Here is an 18,935-nt window from a genome sequence, read left to right on the forward strand (position 1 = left end):
ATTCCAAGTTCAAATAATAGCCTGTTAAATTAGCTACAGTGTGTTGAAACCTAATATGATAAACATGTTGAAAATTATATGTTTGATCTAAAATGGTCATTTTTAAATATTCCTTTTAGTGGTAATATTAGAAATGCGCCAAAAATTTGCATAACCTGCATTAAAACATCTAAGTTGTATCAGATAAAATGTGGTCAAAAATCTCTCTCCGGGAGAGGCCTGAGACCTTATATATTATTAACGGCAAAATAACTTCAAAGTACTGAAGTACTGAAAATCCAAAGGCAGATCCAGGGGGCCTAGGGGGACCCAGCACCCCCCTCTTTTGAGGGAAAAATTTGGTTATTTATATTGGGAATCACTAAAGCATGACTGGAGTGGGCCCCCCTTAGGTCAGTCAGCGGGCCCCCCTTATGAAAAGTTCTGAATCAGCCACTGTGACATCAGATGACCACAAGTTCTTGTGGGTGGTCTAAAGCACTTGTCACAGAAAAAATCACATCTCTTAAGCTAGCTATACCTGAAACTAAGGTTAATGTACAGAGCTATATTTTTTTCGGAGACAAGTTTGTGCGTGGATGATGATGAATAAATGACAGGAAATTCAACATCACCGTAATAACTATCATATTGTAGTGATACAAATCAGTATACAATGGTTTGTTGTTATATATTATAATAATATAACAGTTACATGTATATATAATTTGCATCCATTCCATTCTTATACAACCAGCAATTAACAGGTTTGGAATCTTGGTAAAAAAAGATAAACAATGTTTTCTTTTTCTCTTTTATTTTGTATTTAATGTTTCTGATGAATGGTCTCAAAGACATTCCATTTATTGGCGCAAGAAAAAAGGTTTAAATCATCTTGCTGTAATGAATCTGTGCATATGTCCCCTTAGTGCAATTGGCATGGATATTAGCTGACCATGCTGAAGATCTATAGTCCTAACACTGACCTGTAATGACCATACTCAAGACCAATATGTTAGATGACCATTACTGAAGACCATTATGTTAGATGACCCTAATGAAGACCAAGATATTAGCTGACCATGCTGAAGATCTATGGTCCTAACACTGACCTGTAATGACCATACTGAAGACCAATATGTTAGATGACCATTACTGAAGACCATTATGTTAGATGACCCTAATGAAGACCAAGACATTAGATGACCATGCTAAAGATCTATAGTCCTAACACTGACCTGTAATGACCATACTCAAGACCAATATGTTAGATGACCATTACTGAAGACCATTATGTTAGATGACCCTGATGAAAACCATGACATTAGATGAACACAATAAGGATCTATAGTCCTAACATTGACCTGTAATGACCATACTGAAGACCAATACGTAAGATCACCATACTGAAGACCATTATGCTAAATGACCATTACTGAAGACAATTATGTTAGATGACCCTAATGAAGACCAAGACATTAGATGATCACGCTAAGGATCTATGGTCCTAACATTGACCTGTTAAAATGAACATACTGAAGACCAATAGGTAAGATGACCATACAGAAGACAATTATGTTAGATGACCCTAATGAAGACCAAGACATTAGATGACCATGCTAAAGATCTATAGTCCTAACACTGACCTGTAATGACCTGATACTCAAGACCAATATGTTAGATGACCATTACTGAAGACAATTATGTTAGATGACCCTAATGAAGACCAAGACATTAGATGATCATGCTAAGGATCTATAGTACTAACATTGACCTGTAATGACCATACTGAAGACCAATACTAAGATGACCATAAATTTGTTATAAGACATATTAATTATACTTTGCTACAGAGATATGTGATTAAATCAGATATTAACGTCTTTTCTGGAATCAATAAAATGGAACTGATATGCTTTTGATAAGAATTAGAAGTTTCATAGAAGAATCTGGTAATGTCATTAACAGTAGCCACACTTGATCAAAGTATTCTACATCTATGGTATTTCATAACATATACAACATTTGCCCTTTATTAATCAGACATCAAATTTCCATAATTTGATAAAAAAAAAATTATCCAACAGTATAATCTTTCTTTTCCTAATTCCAACTGTTCATTCATACATCCAAGAATATATTCAAGTTATCAAACAACATAAAATTGAGAATGAAAATAATTCACTTAAATCTGACACTTCAGTCCCCTTCCACTGGAAAAACAAACCAGAAACTTAAAACAAAACATGAATGGGCTTCATTTTATTAATCCCAACTAAACTGTCCTTTAACGGAAATCAATCCAGGTGTAATGGAGTTTCTGTGTAATATGTAAAAATTGCTGCTTCAATAATGAGACCTTTTTTAAAAGAGCAATGAGCTCTCAATAACTGAGGGCCATATAATAACATCACTCAAGTCTATGAAATTAGAAGTATGCAAACATTGTGTAGTCTCAGATATATATTTTTTTATTAGTTTTATTTGGCTTTGAAATTTCTTTGAGGTAACCAGTAATTCAGAGTACTCTCAGATCTGTACTTCATGTTTATAGAATTTATGTTAGTTGTTTTCTGTGCTAAAAATGTATTGTTCTAATGAGTTTAACCCTTTTCAACTGTTTTTTTTATATACACATGGAAAAAAGTATTGCAACACCTTGATTTTTTAAAACTTGAAAAATCAGCCTCTCATTTTGGATGGTCTATGATAAAATATTTGTAAAATAATATTGAAACGTAGTTGATGATAACATTGGCATTTAAACAAACAAAAAATGTATGAAAAAAAGATGTTTTATCTAACCAAATTTTTTATTACAAAATGAAGTGTTTTTGTACAAAAAAAGTGCATTTTACAACTTTTACTGTAGTCTAACCTTACAATGTCAGACATTTCAAAATTAATCTTTAGATGATTGTTCACATCATGGTTGATCGTTATTGGCCAAATAATTAGTACTTTGTGCGCAGCCTCCATTCAAACGGATAACCGCATCTTAACATCTTCTGATACCTGCCATAAGTCGACTTATTTGTTGCTAAGGTAGCAGCAACCATTCCTGACGAAGGGTATTGTTTATTTCATGACGTGTTTGAATTGGGGTGTCGTTTTGTGCACTTTACGCCCAATAGTGTCCCATATATGCTCGAGATGGTTCAAACTCGGGCTACGATCGGGCCAAGGAAGATAAATAGAATTCCATTGGAACAATGGATCTTCCTTCACGATGCTAATTTTCAACTTTGGCGAGCTCTGCACTATATTGGATACTGGGAAACTGTGTGTCTGTTCGTAGGCAAAGGTCCCCGAAATGGTCTTATCGCAACATAACCAGTAGTGATGAGCCGATCTCGAACAGTTCTTGTTTAAAGGCTCATGTATGGTCATCACTCTCTTTTTAGGATTGTGTTGTTTGCAATGGGTTTCCTTCTGATCAACCTTTATTATGCTTGATTTTCCCTAACAGATGTTATAGGGGGTCATCTTGATCTCGGAAGGTCTTTAACATCATTTGTTGCCTGATTTGTATTCTCAAAATAACTTATAGTGGAATGGTGATGACCAACGATACGTGCAATTGTCACAGCGACATACCTGCTTCTCTCATGCTGATTATCTGCCATCTTGCAGCAGTTATGAGTTGTTGATGACCTTTTACAAGGTGTCAATCAAATAATTTTATCAACTTAGTTATTTAAAGTGTTGAAAACTATGAGGATAAAAACATCTGTTTTGTTGTTTACGAGTACAGTCACTGCATATGCAGATAAGAACTTATCGATATTTATTGATTAAACTCAGGTGATATTAAAATAATGTTTAACTAGTTCTATTTCAACAAATTATATCACAAAAAAATAGTGTTTTTTTTATTTGAATTTCAATTTGGTGTTGCAATACTTTTTTCCATGTGTATAGTTTGTTCTTATGTTGTGCTTTTACACCACTGTCCCATGTAAGGGGGAGGGTTGGGTGCCCCAAACATGTTTAACTCTGCCACATGCTGAATGTGCCGGATTCCCAAGTTAGGATCCTTTAATTCAGTGGTGGTTGTTTTTTGCTATATGTTATAATTGTTTTTTGTTTGTTTTGTTCAGAAATCTGCAGAACATTACCTTTGTCATTTAGGGGTCAAATATAGCTTGATATGGGTTTTGCGCATTGTAATTAACGAGTGTCAACTAAAAAGTAACTATGCTGACTACATATAGTTGCTTACTTATAGGTCATTTGGTCTCTGGTGGAGAGTTGTCTCATTGTTAACAGACCACATCTTATTTTTCTAATTTTCATAAATACTCAATTTTTCTGGATAATAAATTATTTTTTTTTTTTTGTTAATTCATTTTCATTAACACTAAGAATGTCTTTTTTTCTATATTAATAGATCACTAATATTGTCAATGTTACACTTTCATCAAAGTGGCAAGGTTTTTCCTAACATTATCGTCATTATCTGTTACAAAAATTCCCAATGGTAAACCAACTTAAGAGATTTCTAAAGGTGAATAGTGGTAGCTGTCAGTATCTTACTAAGACTTTCTTTTTTGAGAAATGAACGTTTTCAGTGTTATCAATTCACCATTTATAACTTAATGAGCGCAAATATAAAAAAGTTTTATTCATTATTAAACTAGATGGATCTGCTATACTGTTCCAACAGCTATGAAAGTAATGAAAAAATTTTAAAGTAATCAATACAAGTTAAGTGACCTCTGAAATATCTCACTCCTAGTATTTTACCTGTTTTAGATACCAATACATCCACATCAGTTTATTCCTCTACTTCAAAGTGCTACAAATTTGACATTTATATTATAATTTCAATCTGTTTTTAAAGTGTACCCTAAAGTTGGAAACCATTTAAATTACATTTGTACCATCAAATATAAGTACTTCATTAAAATATAAATTAAGATTTCTAGTCACAATTTAAAAATTCTTCAATTTTGAAACCATATATGATATGAGAGATTCAGCAATTGACTTAAAAGCAGCTTTTTTACATTAAAATTACAATATAAGTAAGGTTCGACATAGATAGCCTAGCTCCTTCAAAAAGATATTCACTTTTACATTGCATTTCAATAGGTAAGATATAATTGTATCATTTATGTGACTATAAGTTTGAGCATAATTAGTAGACTATAACTATCAAAATAAATCAACAACCCCTCCCCCACCCACTCCTTTTCATCCACTTGTAAGAGGCACATTGCTATAGAAATAATTAAATGGAAACTTCACACCTTATATTATATTCTCAATAATCATTTTAGTCACAAACAAATACAATGCATTTTTTTCTGACGCAGTCAATATAGTTGTTTTTGTTGCATGCAGGATGTCACAAATCTTTATTCTGATTGGACGAAATAAAGGCATTGAACAAAAACCTAAAAAAATAGATATTCTATTGCTTGATATTGGAGACTCTAAGCTTCTGTCCAAGTTTCATAACAATCAATTTATCATGTCAAAACGTAAAATCCCAATGTTTGTTTATGTGAACTCCAAAAACTAAGTTTAGTTATCAGTAAAATACTGAAAATAGAATGAAAAATGTTTTTCAAATTTTTTTTCAAAATTTTTCTCTTAATGCTGTCTTTTGGTCATAAAATTAAAGCTTCAGTCAAAATTTCATAAAATTAAATGAAGATTCAACACAGTTATTGATGTCCAAAAAAACATTACTTTAACCAAAATCTGAACTTAAATGTTGACGCCACTGACACCAATGGCAGAATGTAGGAATGTACAACATAAATAAGGCTTGCTCTACAATATTAAAGTTGACCTCAATTTCAGTGACATCAAATCAAAATTAGAACAATGCATGCAACACCTTTTTAGAATTAAAAATCCTTCAACAATGAGTGTTGTAAATTTCAACCTATCAGTAAACAGTGGCAGCATGGTAGATGTAAACATTGCATACACAATATGATCAAGCTCCAGATCAATTATAAAATCATTCCACAGAACTAAAGAAAAAATCAGGAATTTTTTTCTTTTTTATTTTCTTCAAAATTTATAACTAAAATATTTGTTCTTGCTTTTTTAGAAAACGGTTCAATGTTAAACAAGTTAGGCTTCAAAATATGTCAAGTTGCCTTTTAATTTTGTGACTAAGGTTCTGACTAGCCTGTTATCATGTCTGGGCAACAGCTGTACAATATTGATCATCTGCCGGACACCCAGTGGGTAGTTATATATACATAACATGCATATTTAGGACTATTTACAAGTATATAAAAACTATGCCAAATAATGCCTTCAAGTGTCAGGCTATATAATTGAATATTAATAGAAAAAAGTAAAGTCACAAAAATACTGAACTCTGAGGAATTTAAAGTCCCTAATCAAATGGCAAATTCAAAAGCTCAAACACTTCAAACGGATAGATAACAACTGTCATAAAAGGTTTCATATCCAGTGAGATTTGGATATCAACTTGAGTTTTTTAATTTCAATATAATGATAAACAGGCCTTTGGCCAGTTTATTATTACTATTTAAATTAAAATAATGAAGTTAAAATACAGTGATTTCCAATTTTCAGGAGTTGTTAAACCTATTTCTCTTATTGGTAAAAATTGATCTTCATAAAAAAAACCAAATTCTGACTAATTGATCAAGTCTTTTGAGCATACAATATAATGTCATATGTCCATTCTGAAATCAAACCTTAACATAAACCATTAAACCTTCTACAATGTTATTGCACATTATAACTCATCATTATCAAGCTGCGGACCAAATGTTAATCATTCCTTTCTATAGAAACCAAGAAAAGTTTTACTATGATGTTCCTTGAACAATGAGCATTAAATGAGCATTGTTAAAGACACAATTCTATTTGTAATCCACTATACTTGGTGGTGTTGGTAATCCATTATACTTGATGGTGTTTGTTAATCCACTATACTTGATGGTGTTGGTTAATCCACTATACTTGATGATGTTGGCAACCAACTATACTTGGTGGTGTTCACTTGCCAGGTAATCCACTATACTTGATGGTGTTGGTAAATCACTATACTTGGTGGTGATGTTTATCCACTATACTTGGTGGTGATGGTAATCCACTATACTTGATGGTTTTGGTAATATACTATACTTGGTGGTGTTGGTAAATCACTATACTTGGTGGTGATGGTAATCCACTATACTTGATGGTTTTGGTAATATACTATACTTGGTGGTGTTGGTAAAATACTATACTTGGTGGTGTTGGTAATATACTATACATGGTGGTGGTAGTCCACTATACTTGGTGGTGTTGGTAAATCACTATACTTGGTGGTGATGGTAATCCACTATACTTGATGGTTTTGGTAATCCACTATATTTGGTGGTGTTGGTCATCCACTAAATTTGGTGGTGTTGGTAATCCACTATATTTGGTGGTGTTGGTAATCCATTATATTTGGTGGTGTTGGTAATCCACTATATTTGGTGATGTTAGTAATCCACTATATTTGGTGATCTTGGTAATCCCCTATACCTGGTGGTGATGGTAATATACTATACATGGTGATGTTGGTTATCCACTATATTTGGTGATGTTGGTAATCCACTATATTTGATGGGGTTGGTAATCCACTATACTTGATGGTGATGGTAATCCACTATACTTGGTGGTGTTGGTAATCCATTTAACTTGGTGGTGATGGCAAATCATTAAACTTGGTTGTGATGGTAATTCGCTATACTTGATGGTTTTTGTAATATACTATGCTTGGTGGTGTTGGTAATCCACTATACTTGATGGTTTTGGTAATATACTTTACTTTGTGGTGTTGGTAATCCACTATACCTGATGGTGATGGTAATCCACTATACTTGGTTGTGTTGGTAATCCACTATTCTTGATGGTGTTGGTAATATACTATACTTGATTGTGTTGGTAATCCACTTTACTTGATGGTTTTGGTAATCCACTATACTTGGTGGTGTTGGTAATCCACTATACTTGATGGTGTTGGTAATCCACTATACTTGATGGTTGTGGCAATCCACTATACTTGGTTGTGTTGGTAATATACTATTCTTGGTGATGTTGTTAATCCACTATACTTGGTGGAGTTGTTAATCCACTATACTTGGTAGTGTTGGTAATCCACTATACTTGATTCTGTTGGTAATCCACTATACTTGATGGTGATGGTAATCCACTATACTTGGTGGTGTTGGTAAATCACTATACTTGGTGGTGTTTGTAATGCACTATACTTGATGGTTTTGGTAATATACTATACTTGGTAGTGTTGGTAATCCACTATACTTGGTAGTATTGTTAATCCACTATACTTGATGGTGTTTGTTAATCCACTATACTTGGTAGTGTTGGTAATCCACTATACTTGGTAGTATTGGTAATCCATTATACTTGATGGTGTTTGTTAATCCACTATACTTGGTAGTGTTGGTAATCCACTATACTTGGTGGTGTTGGTAATCCACTATACTTGGTGGTGTTGTTAATCCACTATACTTGGTGGTGTTGGTAATCCACTATACTTGGTAGTGTTGGTAATCCACTATACTTGATGGTGATGGTAATATACTATACTTGATTGTAATCCACTATACTTGGTGGTGATGGTAATATACTATACTTGATTGTGTTGGTAATATACTATAGTTGGTGGTGTTGGTAATCCCCTGTACTTAGTTGTGTTTGTTATATACTATACGTGGTGATGATGGTTATCCACTATACTTTGTGATGTTCTTAATCCACTATACTTGGTAGTGTTGGTAATCCACTATACTTGGTGGTGTTGGTAATCCACTATACTTGGTGGTGTTGGTAAATCCACTATACTGGATGGTTTTGGTAATCCACTATACTGGATGGTTTTGGTAATCCACTATACTTGGTGGTGTTTCTATTGGAAATCTACTGTACTTATTGATAATAATAATTAACTATGTGTCTATTTCACTTTAGTTTGTTGGTGTTGGTTATCAACAATACTTGGTTTGGCACTTATAACCATGCAGAAATGGGTGTCTGTTTGCATTATAACCATGCAAAAAGGGGTGTCTGTTAGGCACTTATAACCATGCAGAAAGGGGTGTCTGTTTGGCACTTACAACCATGCAGAAAGGGATGTCTGTTAGGCACTTATAACCATGCAGAAAGAGACGTCTGTTAGGCACTTATAACCATGCAGAAAAGGGTGTCAGTTTGGCACTTATAACCATGCAGAAAGGGGTGTCTGTTTGGCACTTATAACCATGCAGAAAGGGGTAGCTGTATGGCACTTATAACCATACAGAAAGAGGTGTCTGTTTGGCACTTATAATCATGTAGAAAGGGGTGTCTGTTAGGCACTTATAACCATGCAGAAAGAGGTGTCTGTTAGGCACTTATAACCATGCAGAAAGAGGTGTCTGTTAGGCACTTATAACCATGCAGAAAGAGGTGTCTGTTAGGCACTTATAACCATGCAGAAAGGGGTGTCTGTTAGGCACTTATAACCATGCAGAAAGAGGTGTCAGTTTGGCACTGATAACCATGCAGAAAGGGGTGTCTGTTTGGCACTTATAACCACGCAGAAAGAGGTGTCTGTTTGGCACTTATAACCATGCAGAAAGAGGTGTCTGTTTGGCACTTATAACCATGCAGAAAGGGGTGTCTGTTTGGCACTTATAACCATGCAGAAAGAGGTGTCTGTTTGGCACTTATAACCATGCAGAAAGGGGTGTCTGTTTGGCACTTATAACCATGCAGAAAGAGGTGTCTGTTTGGCACTTATAACCACGCAGAAAGAGGTGTCTGTTTGGCACTTATAACCATGCAGAAAGAGGTGTCTGTTTGGCACTTATAACCATGCAGAAAGGGGTGTTTGTTTGGCACTTATAACCATGCAGAAAGAGGTGTCTGTTAGGCACTTATAACTTTGCAGAAAGAGGTGTCTGTTAGGCACTTATAACCATGCAGAAAGAGGTGTCAGTTTGGCACTGATAACCATGCAGAAAGGGGTGTCTGTTTGGCACTTATAACCATGCAGAAAGGGATGTCTGTTTGGCACTTATAACCATGCAGAAAGAGGTGTCTATTTGGCACTTATTATCACGCAGAAAGAGGTGTCAGTTTGGTACTGATGACCATGCAGAAAGGGGTGTCTGTTTGGCAATTATAACCATGCAGAAAGGGATGTCTGTTAGGCACTTATAACCACGCAGAAAGGGGTGTCTGTTTGGCAATTATAACAATGCAGAAAGAGGTGTCAGTTTGGCACTTATAACCATGCAGAAAGGGACGTCTGTTTGGCACTTATAACCACGCAGAAAGAGGTGTCTGTTTTGCACTTATAACCATGCAGAAAGGGGTGTCTGTTTGGCACTTATAACCATGCAGAAAGAGACGTCTGTTAGGCACTTATGACCATGCAGAAAGGGGTGTCTGTTTGGCACTTATAACCATGCAGAAAGGAGTGTCTGTTTGGCACTTATAACCATGCAGAAAGAGGTGTCAGTTTGGCACTGATAATCATGCAGAAAGGGACGTCTGTTAGGCACTTATGACCATGCATAAAGGAGTGTCTGTTTGGCACTTATAACCATGCAGAAAGAGACGTCTGTTAGGCACTTATGACCATGCAAAAAGGGGTGTCTGTTAGACACTTATAACCATGCAGAAAGAGGTGTCAGTTTGGCACTGATAATCATGCAGAAAGAGGTGTCTGTTTGGCACTTATAACCATGCAGAAAGGGACGTCTGTTAGGCACTTATAACCATGCAGAAAGAGGTGTAGGTTTGGCACTTATAACCATGCAGAATGAGGTGTTGGTTTGGCACATACAACTATACTGATAGGGATGTTGGTTTGACAATAAAAATCATGCAGAAATGGATAAAATTATTATGGAAATTGGAAGAGGTCAAAGAGGCAACAACCAGACCAGCAGATAACAGCTGAAGGTCACCAATGGGTCTTACAAGACTATCAAAGACCAGATGCTCCGAACTGCGGACAGGGCACAAAAATGTGAGCGGGCTAAACATGTTTTTCGAGATCTCAACCCTCCAGTATACCTCTAGACATGTAGAGTAAAGTAACACACGTCTAGTTGGCTTTGTTTGTTCTATAAATACATTAAAGCCACCATTTGATCAGAACTAAGATGTTTAATCTGATGAGTGTCCAGATATAGGGACAATGCTCTGAGTATAGTAAAAAATTGTAAAACCGTAGGTGTAAATATTAAAAATTAATTAGTGTGAATTGGTTGATCTTTGGATGATAATTAACACATTATTACTTGATCTTTAATTTAAATGTAACACAAAAAATAACACCATCAATTTAAACACCCTGTTGTTTTGATATGCTAGAAAAGTACAAGTGACAATGCCTTCTTACAAAGAACTTTGGTTAACTATTCTTGATGGACCCTCAGAAAATCCTGGACAAAACAGTATATGCAAAAAAGGTGGGTTTCCAGTACTTTATTTATTTCACACCAATCAAGTTTAATAAAGGATCTATTTGAGTACTCTAACGTCACATCTACCATGCTACAGCCACATCAATAGGTGTGAAGGAGTAGGTTGGTGAGACTAATCATGCGTCATATAAAGAAGGTCACATGACTTAAGATACTTTACAGTTGACAGCCACTTTAATTAATATTTAAAACAGAATATCTGATATTGCTTTTCACATCTTCAATAATGTGTGATCTTCCATACTTTAACTTGGTGTAGCTGTCTCAGCCCACCAATTCACCCACTATTATTTAGAATGTATGTAAAAGGAGCTCTAATTTGACAAAAAATATTGCTTTTGATGTCATTGGTTACTTAAACTTAGTAGAACACGGACTATACAATACAAATGAATTTAAATTGCAATCACAATTTTTCCAAATGTCGTTTTTAACCTTTCTTCTTCTAAAATATGATAAATTTTCAATTTTGAAGTGTCCTTACATTATACTTAAAATAATCATTTATTAGCATTAAGATGGATTTATTTCCGTGTAGAGACATCAGCTGTTCTCTGACCAGATGACCTGATGAGCTAGAGAAAAGTTAACATAGAGTTCAAAGACATATTCAATATTAATGCAAAATTATTAATTCTTCTTTTTATATAAAAATAATGGCTGTAGAAAATCCCCTTACAAACTTTATGTAACATTATCTCTGTGTGTTAATTAAACCTTTAACTTGAAATTCTTTTTCTTAACCAGATATTGAGTTTGGCAAACATAACACTCAACCCAAAAATAATATGATTTTGTTAAATTGAAACAAAATTAAAGTCAAAACTGTATATAAATTACTTTTAAAGTAACTTTCATGGAATAAAGCTTATGCATTAGTGTTGTGCTCTACATAATTTGTAAAATTACAATATATGAACACATTTTTTCCCCTACAACATAGCTCCTTATACTTTAATGATATAAGATTTTTTTCTTGTCCATATGATAAGGAAGCTTAACTTTATATTTTTTTTATTGTTATCTAAAATCATTTAGCTACCATGCTCAAGTCTTGGAGAGAAATTTATTTTCAATATGAATTTATTTTATTTATATATCTACAAACTTGACTTCCGATGTTTAAAATTCTATCATTTCAATTGTTTGAAAAGAAATTATCTAAAAAAAAACCTTTTAATTCTGATATCATAACCAATAGATGTTATACAATCTGGATTTATTTATTTCATTGAAAACCATACAAAAGATAAAATATCTATTGAAAAAAATGTACTTACAGACAGTTTTATTAACATTTTGAGAAACTGTTTCAAATTTAGCAGCCTGTATATAGTAATTCCGTAGTAACACTACAGTAGAGATGAGAATGACAATCATGATTGATCTAAACTATCATCACACAAGTCATTATATTGACAAAGGGAAGCAACTCATTCCATTTTTCATGATATGACAAATCAATTACATTTACCAATCTCACTATATGAAAAAGATAATATTTGAAAAAGTAACCAAGTTATCATTAAATACTTCATCAATCAGTTTCCAACAAAAACCAATTAAAATTTCTGAAATTTTATAATAAATTAATATAGAAAGATTCTCTTTATCTCTTATATATCTAAAACAAGAATGTGTCCTAAATACACAGATGCCCCCCACCCTCACTATCATTTTCTATGTTCATTGGACCATGAAAATGGTGTAAAATCTCTAATTTGGTATCAAAATAAGAAAGATCATATCATAAGGAACATGTGTACTAAGTTTCAAGTTGATTGGACTTCAACTTCATCAAAAACTACCTCGACCAAAAACTTTAACCTACCTCAACTAAAATCTTTAACCTGAAGCGGGACAGACAGAGGAACTGAACCAACAGAAGCACAGAGCAGAAAACATAATGCTCATAAATGGGACATAAAAAATGCAAAAAAGAGTAATAATCATCACTTCTAAGGGGGTCCGAGTTAACACATTCTGTCAACTTGACTTAAATGTAGATCTTATTGTTCTGGTCATTTCAACTGGTTTTAGTTACTCTATTATAATCAAGATTAAAACCAAAAACTTCAAAAATTTGCTTAAATGAAATTTAAAGGCATATATACAATAAAAGGTAATGATGTTTCTTAAGTAATATGATATTTTGAGGGATGTCAAACTGTGACATATCTAGATAAGATGCATTTTTTTTTTTTATTGATTTTTACCATGTTTTTTTAAAATAACTTTGGTTTGAATACATGTACCAATTGTTTTGAAAAAGTCACAGATGAAAATTTAATTTAATTAGATAAATATACATGTGTCCATAGCATAGGATGCCCCAATCACACTATAATTTGCTATGTTCAGTGGACTGTGAAATTGGGGTCAAAACTGTAATTTGGTATTAAAATTAGAAAGATCAAATCATACAAAATATGTGTACTAAGTGTCAAGTTGTTGGACTTCACCTTCATCAAAATCTACCTTGACCAAAAACTTTAGCATGAAGCAAGACAGACAAACAGACCAGAAAACATAATGCCCATAAATAGGACATAAAAATGCCTTCATTTTTCTAAACACATTAAACTTCTAATGTGTTTTTTATTACAAATTCTAATCAACAAGGTGAAAAATAGCTTGTATGCAAATTTTCTTAAAACAAGAATGTGTTCATAGTACACAGATGCCCAATACGGACTATCATTTTCTATGTTCAATGGACAATGAAAATGGGGGAAATCTCTAATTTGACATTAAAATTAGAAAGATCATATCAAATAGAACATGTGTACTAAGTTTCTAGTTGATTGGACTTCAACTTCATCAAAAACTACCTTGACCAATTACTTTAACCTGAAGCAGGACTGACAAAAGAACGGATGAAGCAACAAAAGAACAGACAGATGAACGAACCCACAGACCAGAAAACATAATGTCCATAAATAGGGCATAAAAATCAGTGTCGGATCAAAACTGTATGCCCTGATTGGAGAAGTATCTCAGTTTTGTTTTATTTTTGTGAAATGCCATAGAAGATAGGCCTTGACTGACCCAATTCAATAGATAGGCCTTGACTGACCCAATTCAATTTATCAATATTTTTACTGCTCTTTAATGGCTGTATAAATACATGAAGGCCTTTTCTTTTGGTACTGCATCAGTATTTTCCTATCCCAAAAACATTAAGCTACAAACTGGTCGGTATTCTTATCCAGTGAGCTACAATCAAAATCAACACTTGAATCATGAGACATTTTTCATCCAAGTTACCAGGCCCTCTCAAGCAGGAGAGTAAATTTTAGTACATCAAGTAGAGGGACTGAATCATTCATGTTTGACCTTCTGTTGGTTATATTAACATATTATATCCTACTTTATACTTTTAAATTTTTGAAATATCAGCCAAAACCTGAAATTTTCTAAATGTATCATCAACTCTAAAATTGGTTGTCAAATTTTCTGAATAATCCATACATCAATCTCATATGTGTATGGTCCACATACTCATATGGTCACAAACATATATAAATCATTGTTTCTGATAACCTCTTTTTTCTTGTGTGCCAAATTTGAGGCCACAGACAGTCCGACTTTGAGCAAGGAAAGAGCCACTCTCAAAAGTTTTAAAAATGTTTGGCACTATTAATATTCAAATTCCCCTATCAGGCATAATAGATAAAAAAAATTGTTTTTCATGGTTTTCATATTTATTTGGACTCTTTGTCAGTTAGTGCATTGTTGTCTTGTTGGAAATCATCCCTCATCTCCTAACTTGTATATTTATCAATATGTTTTATTTTTTCAATATAAATGTCAACAAGCTATCAAACCTAAGACGAAGCTGATATTTATCCAATAAAGAGATACTGAGTCCATCTTATTAATTGTTTTCCACAATCCTTAGAGACTGTGATGAATTACACAATATTGTAATATTAATAATACAGGGTTTGTTTATTTTCACCAGCTGAAACTGTATCCAAGAAAGTCATGAAACTGAAAAAGCTGTAAAAGTGATGTAATTTTATATACCGTATATTTTCGAATTTAAAGCGCATCGTTTTATAAGCCGCACGGCCGTTTTTTGGGGGGAAGATTGTTTTTGTCCTTACATAAAACGCACCTGAATATTAAGCGCACACTGAAGACAACGTATATTTATTCTACTGACCTGATAGTGTCATGAATATTTTCTCCTTTTGTAACTCACACCGTAATTTGTTTCATTTCTATTTTCAGATTGGTGAGAAAGTTGAGAGTATTTTTGAATATATTTATTTGTGTCATATTAAAATAAAAAATCGTAATAAAATAATTATACTTTTCTCATTGTTTTAATTATGCCAGTTTCGTTTGATGTTTTTTGTCAACAATGGCCATGTGTTGACAGCTTGGGTGTCCATTGAACCTTGTTGTTTTGATTAAAATTAGTATGGTATTGATTGCTTGTTTATTGTTTGAATTGGTATTAAGGATTTAAATTAATCTTAAAAATGTATGCATGAAAGGTCACCCAAGCCATAAAACTGCCATTGTTTACCTTGATTATGACCTACTTACCTGTACCCACGTGTGAAAACTGTTCACCCAAAAGTCAAGATTTTTTTTTAATTAAATCAATCTTAAGAATCTTATTGTTGTCTATAAAATAAAAGTTGAAGTTCTGAACGTAACAAACATTTTTCAATTTTAATTTGGATGAATACAACAAACAAAACAATTTACTTTTTGCAAGTCATTGTCTATTTTTAAATGAAAGTGTTATGAGCAATGACAAGGGGGATTAAAAGAAGACGGCAATAAATAAATGTTTTAACAGATTAAATTATAAAAATTAGTATTCTTTTTTTTTTTAGTAAAACATCCAATAGTATTTCGTAAAGATATTTCGTTTTGAAACACAATAAAACGACAAACAGTTACTCTTCAGTATTTTATCCTGTTTGGTACCTCTTCTCAAACACGATTATCTCTCTTTGTTTATGAAGCACTTTAAAGTGTCGATTTAAGCACATGCATCACCATCGTCATTTAAAGAAACTTGTAATATTGGCAAGACACACAATCACTTTCTTTATTAGTTCATTAGAAAATTTTATATTAAAACACATTAAATCAACTAACAACTACATATTTATGATAAATACACAATTAATATCCTGTATGGACACAGTTATCTTTCTTTGTTTACGAAATGAACACTAAACACATGGTTATCTACTTCCTGTAAACCAACAATGATTGAATGAAATAAAAACAAACGATTTAGTTAATATATTTATTTATTCATAACAAAATATGCAACATTAACAATTTATCAAGTCACTGCAAGCACTTGACAATCTGACTGTCTCCAGAAAACAAATCCAGATATTTTTTTCTTTCACCGTCGTCCTGAAAACAGAAAATAATACTTACATAACACGCACCCGAGTATAACACGCAGGGACAAAGACAGAGAAAAAAACCTGCGGCTTATTTAACGATTTATACGGTACTGTGGATTCATTTATTTTCGTGGGTATCAATTTTTGTGGATAGAGAAGAAAAAAAATTTCGTGGTAAACGTAAATTCGTGGATCGCTGATTACAACAACAAAAAATTAGATACGTAATTTGTGGATTTCTTTTTGATTTAGGAGATCATATAACCTCCTTGGTTTGATCAATTATAAAACAAAACAAAAAAGAAGGAATTCATTAAAAAAGCTTGCTTGGTCATTCTAGGTTAAAGTGTTCATTGATAACTCCCATTACAATAATGGACAGAGACAACTAATTATTTGTTTGTTTTACAATTTATAGATTCTTGTCTGAATCCTATAAGGCATTCAAAACTTTATGATTGAAAGCTCAGTTCCCTAATCACGATATAATAAACAGTGATATAAGTATAAGGTGTCAAAATAAATGTTCCTGTCATAATCAATATTACCTACGGGCAATATCCCCGTACTTAATCTATTGATGTTTAATCACTGGTAAACTAAACTATGACACGGTAATAACAACTTGCAGTTATTTTCCATGAACAGTTTTAATCAATTTAAAAAGTAAATTATCACTGATATTAGATACATTTATCATAGATTTAATTAAAATACTTGTATCTTCTTTCAATAAAAAAACATGTGTTATGTTACAATGTTTATCGCTAGTCAACACTATACTTGAACTGCATAACATAACCCGAAATAAACATCCGACTCAAGACTCAATACACATTTCTCGGGATTATTCTTCATTGAATTCTTAAATTCGTGGTTCGCTGTTACCCACGAAATCCACGAAAATTGGTATACCACGAATAAAAATGAATCCACAGTATATAAATAACCAAATATTTTTTTATATCATTTCAGGACTCAGGGCATATGAATGTAAACTATATTTCAACTGTCATCTGGTCCTGGGCTCTTAAATGTGCAAGGATGTAAACTCACTTCAAAGACATGATTAGACCATCTTTATAAAAACTGTTTATAAATATGAAAAGTAATCATTTAGAGTGGGTGGAGCATATTCACCATGGACACATTTTCGCTGTTTTGCTATTTTATCTTTAAATTTGTGTGCCCAGGACTTGCCTAAATAGATGGTAAAGACTGTTTGTAATGTTGGAACGGTTGATATTCGTTTTTACCCCATTTACAAGGTTCTTGGCACATATTATATATGCAAGTGTTTTTAAACAATTTTTAGCTATTATGTAAGATTTTTATGGCAATCATGCGAAGTCTGAAAGTAAATATTTGTAATAAAAATCATATAGGAATGACACCTCTTAAGCTTAATCATTTATTCTAATATGACGCGCTTCTTTGGCTTTATGAATAAACCCATGCTCTAAATCCAATATATTATTTTTGCACATGCGTAAATTGACTACTGCAGAATAATGAATTTTATCAAATTGGCATGCATTTAATATATTTCATTAACTTAAAACACTTCCATCACTAGTAACCCGAATTTAACTTGATCGGACAAAAACGCATTAACGCTGTTTAAATGAGATTAATCGTCATTTGATAAAGATTGACAAAAATAAAAATCATTTTTAATTTATTTCAAATCATATCAAATCATTTTAATGCCAGTAAAATAAATTTGCTTGCAGTCGTTCAATTTAATTCAAGTTGGTGGTAAGTTACGTCAAACAAATAGGCCACGCCCCCGTTAAACTATTTCAAACTGGTATTTATTCGTTTTAAACCGTGTTGAGACCCGAGCTTTTAACAGGTAAATCACTCAAGCAAAACAACATCGATGTAACTTTCTAAATTTGTTTCAAACTTTATCGACTTATATATGTAAATGTGTGTATTCTTATTAAAGTCACATACTGCACAATTTAAACAAATGAATGATCAATACACGTAACATATAAGGAATTTAAAAGAAAACATTAAAATACTGATGCACGGTTTAAAAAATGCAAAACTTGTGAATCTGTTAAAAATAAAATAGTTAGATGTTTAACATTTTTAATTT

The 18,935-nt window shown here is 32.8% G+C and overlaps 1 protein-coding gene across 1 annotated transcript in view; it reads right to left on the reverse strand.

The window, feature by feature from the left end:
* Nucleotides 1-980: 980 nt before the first annotated feature.
* Nucleotides 981-18,935, reverse strand: part of LOC143069868 (neuropilin-1a-like) — a 38,931-nt gene continuing 20,976 nt past the window's right edge. Inside the window, exons 6-7 of the mRNA XM_076244673.1 lie at nt 1,650-1,726; nt 981-1,134 (exon numbers count right to left, since the gene is read on the reverse strand). Of these exons, the coding sequence (XP_076100788.1) occupies nt 981-1,134; nt 1,650-1,726 (231 nt within the window). The remainder of the gene's footprint in view (nt 1,135-1,649; nt 1,727-18,935) is intronic.

This window comes from Mytilus galloprovincialis, chromosome 3 (genome assembly GCF_965363235.1).
Source record: "Mytilus galloprovincialis chromosome 3, xbMytGall1.hap1.1, whole genome shotgun sequence".
NCBI lineage: Eukaryota > Metazoa > Mollusca > Bivalvia > Mytilida > Mytilidae > Mytilus > Mytilus galloprovincialis.